The sequence below is a fragment of the Harpia harpyja genome, chromosome 12 (genome assembly GCF_026419915.1).
Source record: "Harpia harpyja isolate bHarHar1 chromosome 12, bHarHar1 primary haplotype, whole genome shotgun sequence".
Classification (NCBI taxonomy): Eukaryota; Metazoa; Chordata; class Aves; order Accipitriformes; family Accipitridae; genus Harpia; species Harpia harpyja.
In genome coordinates this window covers 43855414-43863839 of record NC_068951.1, presented here as the reverse complement: position 1 = coordinate 43863839, position 8426 = coordinate 43855414, and the positions used below count along the sequence as shown (strand labels likewise).

At 43.3% G+C, this 8426-nt stretch overlaps 1 protein-coding gene across 1 annotated transcript; it reads right to left on the bottom strand.

Annotated features, from left to right (window-relative positions):
* Positions 1 to 485: 485 nt before the first annotated feature.
* Positions 486 to 5229, bottom strand: C12H3orf33 (chromosome 12 C3orf33 homolog). The gene is made up of 5 exons (XM_052804518.1): positions 5117 to 5229; positions 4966 to 5025; positions 3106 to 3259; positions 2173 to 2333; positions 486 to 1683 (listed from the first exon to the last, which is right to left on the bottom strand). The coding sequence occupies exons 1-5, from the start codon at positions 5195 to 5197 to the stop codon at positions 1411 to 1413; spliced, it is 729 nt and encodes a 242-aa protein (XP_052660478.1). The 5' UTR covers positions 5198 to 5229; the 3' UTR covers positions 486 to 1410.
* Positions 5230 to 8426: the final 3197 nt, after the last annotated feature.

Below are 8426 nucleotides of genomic sequence, written 5' to 3'. Positions count from 1 at the left end.
TTCCCTGTTTTTTTTTTTTTTTAAACAGGCACAGATTCATGGTTTCCAGCTCCTGACAAGGTCCGCCTCTGCCCACAGAGCCGCTTCCCGCCCCCCACATGGGTTTCCAACACTGGAGGTCTGCGCTGCAGGTACTTCATGGCTACCTGCTCACTGTGCTTTGCAAAAACCAGCCTCACCCCTGAGAGGACCCAGGAACAAAAACAGTAAAGAAGCACTGACATCTATTCTTACCCGAGGAGAAGCTGCCTTTTTTTTTTAGTGTCAGGATTCACAATTTTGCCCTGAAGTCAGCAGAGAAAATGACATAGCAACTAATTGTCAGACAAGCAATGTTCAGCTATTAAGATTATTTTGTACCACGCTCTTCTCTCTAGTATTGGATGGGCAAGGAATCACACAGAAAGAAAGAAAATCTGTAAAACACTTCAAATAAATATTAGGACTGTGGGAGGTTAAACAAAGGTCAAGTGCTTGGTAACATGTAACAATGAACATAAGAAATTCAATCTTTATTCTGAGAATATTTACAAAATAAAGAATAATACACTCTCATATACTTAACACACGTTTCAAAAATAAAACAAAACCAAGAATTTAAGTTCTTAGCACGGTATGGTCCACCTTTTCAAATTTCATATTAAAGTTTTATTTTCATCTTAATTTTAGATATTTATAGAACCATCAGAAAAAACAGCATCAGTTTTTTCTCTTCAGTTGAATGTCGCCTTCTAAAAATTTGGATTACTGACATATTAATTTATATTCTTTGATATACCAAGAGTTGGGGTTTTTTTCCCAAGAACCTTTATTTGTTATGACCTTATCAGCTTTTTAAGATCAGCCGTAACAAATTACCTTTTGTATTGGTAACAATGCAACCCATTATTCAAGATGAAAGATTTTTGAAACACAAATTATACACAAAAGCAGTGTTAGAACAGAATTCAAACAAAATGCTCGTGTGTAAACACATACCACAAGCTTTGTAAAGGTCTGAAATGGAGTTTTCTAACCAATGTGGGCTATATAGTAATGACATGTAACAGAGAAGCATTTAAGGCCCTACATGCTGAACTAACACTCTGCACTTCTTAAAAACTGGACTGTCGACTGCTTTCACTAGGCGGTTAACAGAGCTGTGTAGGTGTTTAGCAGGTGGAAAACTGGACAACTAACTTAGGACATTATTGTGGAAAAGTTCGGCTTCAGAACATTTTAATTTGTGGCCTGCATGCTACTACTAAATTTCAATCCCATATGGGTTATAATATGGCATTAAGTAACTATGGGTTTTCTGTTCAAGACAGGGACCCTTGAAATTATGGCACTGTTTTTTATCATAAACTTACACTTTACATAAAGCGCATAACATAGGTAACTGGCATTCCTCCAAGCAAGTCTCCCTTTTTACCTTTGAATAGAGCTTCTTAACCAGCTTGCAAATTGTTTCAATGTCTGTACAAATTTATTGTTGCTTATACGATCTCTAATTCTTTCAGAGTAGCTTTCTTCTTTCCATATTCCTTTATTTTTCTTCAAGGCCTTTAACTCTGCTCGAAGCAGTCTTTTGTGAAGTTTCCAGTACAGGCGGGAATCATGATGTAGTCCTTCAATACGTGCTGTTCTGCCAAGCCCTTGTCTCAAGAGCTCTTCATTTAAGCACATGCTGAGAAATCGACTCTATAAAAAGGCACATTAAATAAGATATTCACTTCACTTTTAAAACACCTTTTTTTTTTGTGTGTGTGTGTGAATTCCCTCCGAGATACAAGCTTTACTTGTGGCTAAATCTACGCTCTGGCAGAAAGAGTTAAAAGTTAAGAGGAACCCAGCAGACTGTTAAAACCTAATACTAATGCAAGACATTTGTGAGAGAACATTTGATAGACTAAACATTAGGCTAATCAGAACTACACAATATAGCCTAGCACTATCTGAGAGACAAATAACACTCATGTCATGAACCAGTCTGCAAAAATACTAGTCTTGAAATCAGATTTACAAATACATTTAAAATTCATATCAAGATAGATAACTATAAACATTATATATATATATAAAAAAATAAATTATAAATAATAACATTCCTTAAATGTGCTGAGATAACTGAATTGCATAACCGCAAAGTCAAAACTGCAGATAAAAGTCAATTTTTGTCACTGTATTTACCTTATTTACTAAAACAAGGCAGTCGAGTGCCAAGTCCTCCCTTCCGAGAAGTTGGAACCATATCATTTGTTCGGGTTTCAACTCTTGCTGTAACCAGGCCATGCCGCTCGGAGCCAACTCCACTCCAGCAAGCCTTACCAGCAGAAGACCTTTTGATTGCCCTGATTATAAAAAGAGAGAACTTTGTTCCTGAATGCAGCAAAGGAAATTTCATGCTTCGCACAGACCCTCAGCTGTTGGTAATGAATTTATTCCTGTGGACTTAAAAAAAAACCCCAAAATCCATTTTAGTTCCCCAAAGCACTGCTTATTTGCGAATAAGAATTTGGTCTCATCTCCCCTTCAGTAAAAAAAATTAATTCAAGATTGCATAAGTGGTTTAAGCTGGTTTATTTTGCATACAAATAGAAAGAACTGCTTTCATTATCAGTCACTATCATTTTATCTGAAGGGGCAGAAACAATAGGCAAGAAGCATTAGCGCCTGCAGGTGTTCGCAAAGCACCCGTGTGACTCACGGACTTGATGGACGGCTTCCGCAAAGTCACAGGAAAACTGTCCCTAAGAATGGGGTTTGTATATGTAGCTGCCAGATCTTCATCCATAAAAAAAAAAGCGTAATCCCAAAAGAGTCTTTTTGGCAGGAAGGAGATGAGCTATGCAAGCAAATAAACTGCCTGCTTTTGCTGCCAGAAAAATATCACAATAATGATGCTAATTAATACAAATATTGTACTGGCAAGCTCTTTTTACAGGTCTCCTCGCAGTCTCCGATTCCCCAGTTTCCCACCTGTAAAGTAGGGAAAGACCAAAAGGCAGAGCCAGAACTGTACCTTAACCCTTCCTCTCAAGCTTGCCCCTACCTGTTCTCCGTGTAGCCGCATGAAGAACAACGTTTCATTCCTACCCTTGTTCTTCACGTACTTTTACTTACATTTTCTCTGTATCGATGTAATGAAAGGAATGCTAATGGGAATGTGTTCAACTTCCAGGCCTTTCTCAGTTACGCGATGTAGTTTTCCCCGCAACTTCACATTCTTTTCTACAAACTCCACAGGTATATCCAAAGCACTTGTAAACTTTGCTGTCTTTTGACGGAAAGAAAAGCAAGACAATTTTTTTTTTTAAAAGGCAGTTACAATCACATTAAATCCAACAACTTCTTAAAATAGTTTGGCTAATTACAGATCTATTATTAGACAGCATGGGCAAGTATATCTATATATTTTTAATGGTAATCAGCTGCAGGAGCCATTACGTGCCAGCCTTTCCAGACACTTAGGGATGTTCCCTGTTTTACAGGACTTGCAATATTAGAGGTGGGCATGAAAGCGAGGTTTAGAGAAAGAACAGAAACACATTTTTTGAGCACTGCATATGGAAGTTCAGTTGATTCACCACGAAAAGAGTGTCTTAGAAGTGGCCTGAACGCTGCTAGAATAAGGCTGAAAGGAAGCCAAGATGTGTTTAGAGATGCTAGCAAAGAGCAGACACACTGAAAACAAAGGCGGAGTGGGGAAGACAGAAACAACACAGCCTGTGATAAAGGAATAAAAGAGGAGAGGGACAAAAGCAGGTGTACACCTTTGAAAAGATCACAAGAAGATAAAATTTGATACCATAGCCATCGATTAACGGGAGGATTCAAAGGGACAGTTACATGATCACACAGGAAAACTAAGCTTAGCAGCAGCAAAGACTTGGCCTGCGGCAGGGCAGGGACCAAGCGGCCACTGGTTTAGGGGGTGGAGGGAGAAGGACAGGCACCGGGGACGGCCTAACACTCACAATTTAAGACACTAACGTCTAGAGGTCTCACTGGAAGAAGCCTTTTGTAGAACACTGACCTACTTCTACACACCCCACTATGAAAAGTACCGACCTGCTTATCTACAACTGCTGTGACACGCCAGCCATTGGGGGAAATAAAAAACCAAAATACCACGACTAAACTCAAAGAGCTTTCTCCTGCATGTTATTTATTCAGTAAACCTTCCCATTTGTGGTCCGTGAGGTATCCCACCAGGAATACAGAGATTCAGGCAGAAAGCCTGAAGGTTTTTACAAACAGAAGTTGTTCGAGTCTGATCTCACTTGTGCTGGAAGCTCCAACAGCTTGATTAATACATTCCCGAACCTTTGGTTTAAAAAAAAACCAAACCAAACCATCAAACCAAAACCCAAACAAAACAGAAAAAAAAAAAAAAAAAGAGAAAAAAGAATTCTGGCAACCTTTGTAGTTCTGGCTTTCTGGTAAGGTTTTAAAGTGAAAACTTTATACAAATGTTCTCTCAGGGCGAACTGCATTTGGAATTGTGCAGAGGGAAGACCGGGGTAACTATTATTTTTCAAACAGCTGGAAGACCACGGGAGAACGGGTCGCTCCCTACCTGCGAAGACGCGGCTTTGCCAGGAGCTAGCGGTGAGGCATTAGCGCCTGCCGTGAACCGCTCGTTTTAGGAAGAGAAGGAAGCTTTAGGGCCAGGTTTAAAAATATTCAAAAAGCAGTTCTGTTCGCGGAAGTACGGAGAAAAGACGCGAGGAAAACACCTCTACTTCGCCTTCCCTTTGGACTAGCGGTACGAGGCAGTTTGGACCGTACACCACGAGCGACCCGTGACCGCGGGGACCTGGGAGACGCAGAACACGCTTCTCCGTTAGAAAGCAGAAGGCCCGAGGAAGCTGCCCTCCGTTCCGGCCGCGGAGATGCCGCTTGGGAGGGCACAGCCCTGAACCCGGGCTCCCTCCCCGCCGCCCGGCCCGGCCCGTTCCCCCCCCGCCCCGCCGCACTCACCATGCGGACGCTGCGGGCCAGCACCAGCAGCCCGGCCACCGCCATCCCGGCGCTCAGGCTCTGCGGGCGGAGGAGAACGGGGCTCAGCCGCGCCGTCGCCATCCCCGTCCCCTCACCCGCTCCCCCCCCGCCGCCCCACCGGCCCCGGTACCCGCAGCAGGCTGAGGTGCGCGTCCGCCCACTCGGAAAAGCGGGCCAGGCCCTCGGCCGCCCCGCTCCGCCGCTCCGCCATGGCCGCCCCGCCGCTTCCCCGCCGGGAGCGCAGCGCCGCCCGCCGGCCCGGAGCGCCGGGGCGGCCGGAGCGGATTTTGGGGATCGGGGCGCGCAGCGAGCCGTCGTAAACTGTCAGAGCCGGGCGCGGTAACGCTCCTCCGCTCGGGCAGCTTTAAAGTCAGGCTCTGGTAACCGCTGGCCGCCGTTACCAGCGCCCAACTCCGTCGGGTTTGCGTTTAAACCGAACCGGTGACGAGCCTAACTCTTCAAAGCTGTGGTACGCCTCCGCTGAGCCTGTGAAATGAGCTACCGTGCAGGTCCCCGGTCGCATCTTGGGCCGCTAGCTTAAGAGAAAAAACAACTTCGGAACATTCCTGTATTCATCACTGTTGTTTATTCTTTTCCCTACCTTAGTTCAAAACTAACAAATAGTCGTAATTCGTTACCAAAGGGCTCAAGCCAACCGTTTCCCTCAGCTGAACCAAATGCCCATCTGTGCAATGCACCTATACGGTCTTTAAAGAAATACACGTGTTGTAAGAACATAATCGGACAACGATATAAAACAGGATTTATGTTTACCCCAGTCTTCCATTTCAACCCAGTTCTAGGTTTCTACACAAACAGGCTGTACATGAGACAATACCGACGGCAATCACAACTCGGGATTTCAGGAAAAGCACAGATTTAGTTGGGAATTTATAATCCAAGGCAGCAAAACCCACATTTGAATCAAAACTTTTTATCTAAGGTTCAAACTAAAACAATTCTTAAATTACTGGCTATGAAGCAAGCTGGACAAGTAAATATTACCCCTGTAATGTTTTTCAGAGAAAGCGGTATAGTTGTTAGTTTTACTTTATTTACTAAGTGTGAACATTTTAGGATTAAATAATAAATACAGAAATAGTGCAAACTCTTGTTTTCAGCAAAATCATAACTTGTAGCCAAACAACAATTTGGAAGCGTACTGCTGACTTTGCTATAATGCGCATGTTGGGTAAAATGCTAAATAAGTAATAGCATTGTCTCATGGCGGGGGGGTTCAAGAGAGTCAGACAATATCCCTGCCTGCAAAAACTCAGTTGCTCCGTTCCCCGCTGTAGGGAGACGCTCTGCTTTCCCACAGCGGGCTCTACAGCACTGACTCAGTGGCAGAACTCTCCTCTCTTCCCTATTTTATCAGATCAAAAATCATCTGAACGCCCTCTCTCATCAGCCAGTTTAGAACAGCGTTTATCATCATGTGAAACTACACTGAGAACACCCAGAAGATGATGAAACAAAACAGCTTTACAGAAAACGAAGAACCGTTGACAATTGGCACTGGCAGATTCTTCGGTGTCCGTAACAAAGGCAAAATGTAGAGTTGGTATTTTAAAATAAGAACCGTGGGTGGTTGTGATGGATAGCGCACTGACAGCACCAAAGTTCACAGGACGCAGGACCAGCACGTTCAGTCCTCAGCCATTTCTTCGCGGGGCCGCAGGAGGCCGGGTGCAGCAGCAGCGGGCGCGCAATCCCATTTTACACAGCTTGTCAGACCTTAAACTTTGCCTTACACACCCTCTTTCTGGGCACTGGAATTGCAGAATAGACTTTTAGAGCACCAGTATTTGCCTCTTAAGGAAGTCTTGGGAAATGACAACAAACTACACCTGCGAGTGCAGGTGATGATGACTTTCCTGCACAGTAACTCCCTGTAACGACAGCCGTGTCTAATGGGCACCGAAGGGGAAAGCTCTTGCTCTCCACCTCCCCTCCCTGTGTCCTCCTGCACCGACCCTTCACTCTACCCTCTCCCCAAGCACCCGTCTCGCTTCACAATGATCCTGCTCAGGAATTTAAACCAGGACAAACCCTTTACCTACAAAAATACGGTTTCTGCTATTTCTCTTCTGCTAGAGATAACACACATCTGACCCCCCCGCCCTGGGGCCCGCTCATGCCAGGTAGGAGCAGAAAGCCCCTGCAGTAACTAAGGGATCTATAGCAGGACCTGGTACCATTCACCACCTCCAGCTCCCATTTTAGTAACGGACTCTCAAGGAAGAGGCTGCGTTGCTTCTTTCTTCTTGTCTTTTTAAAAAGTTTTTTTTCTTTAATGTTAAAGATATATAAGTCTACAATAATTCTATTCTTTCAAAAAAATAAATTATTTCACTTTAAAACAGGGTTGGGAGAAAAAAATGTAGCAAGACCAAAAGTTTACTGGTTCTTTTCAGCAACCTGCTAATCAGCTGGTATAGCAGTAACATTTCTGACTTGTGTTACAACATAGCAACACAGATTAAAAAACCTAATACATCAGTTGTTTCTCTAGTTTGAAAGAGGAGACAGTTATTTAATTTAGTCACATTTCATATATATTACTACTGATTTGGAGTTTATGTTTAATTCTGATGCGGTCAAGATCATCTAACATACTGATAAGCAATCCTCAACACATCTTTATTAATAACAAGTTTCACTGGTACCTTAAGAAATAGTGAAACAAAATTGCAAAGTAAAAGCCAACTCTAAAACACCTACAGATTTAATTTCCCATATTCTGCACTTGAGAAGTTTTTCCTCAGAGTCAGAAAAGTTAAAAAAAACAAACAAAAAAACCCCCAAAAACCAGCTATGGACAAGATGCAATTAAAGTACTAGAACAACGGGCCGCTTAAAGACGCAGAACTGAAGTGCCTCATATATAGTTAATGCAGTAGAGATGATCCGGCTAGGGCTGAAAGATTCATCCACCCTTGAATACACATCTCCAATATATTCTTTTTGTGCTTATGCAGAGGTGAAATCGGAAGACACTTAGTTTGGGGAGTAAAAACAACATGCTTGTATTTAGCTTGACTGGTTTTGCTGTATTTGAAACAAATTGTGAGAATGTGCTGTGGCTGGAGCGCAGATCACAGCCAGGGGAGGTCGACGGCTCGGGGTTTGGCTTTCCACCGACCGTCAAGGGTGTCACTGAGAAGGGAGAGGGGAAGAGACAAAGGAACAGGCTTCAGTGCCCAAGGAAGCACTCGGTCACACTGTCCTCTTCTGGACACCTTCTTACTCCTTATGGTACGAAGACACTTTGTACACACCCCTACATCCCCTCTAGTCAGTCAAAACTTACTTTTTTCCTGAAACACAGTAACAAAAGATCCACAACCCCCTCCGGAGTTTGGAACACCAAGCTCAGGATCACAATACTTCAAAAATATTGACAAGGCAAGAAACACAGAATGGAAAAGAAAATCATG

Bases quoted from the DNA above. Each gene is read 5' to 3' on its own strand.
- C12H3orf33 (XM_052804518.1), bottom strand. From the start codon at position 5,197: ATGGCGGAGCGGCGGAGCGGGGCGGCCGAGGGCCTGGCCCGCTTTTCC. The intron at 5,026-5,116 runs GTACCGGGGCCG...CTCCGCCCGCAG, and splicing joins CGCACCTCAGCCTGCTGCGG to AGCCTGAGCGCCGGGATGGC. The intron at 2,334-3,105 runs GTAAGTAAAAGT...TTTTATAATCAG, and splicing joins TACATCGATACAGAGAAAAT to GGCAATCAAAAGGTCTTCTG.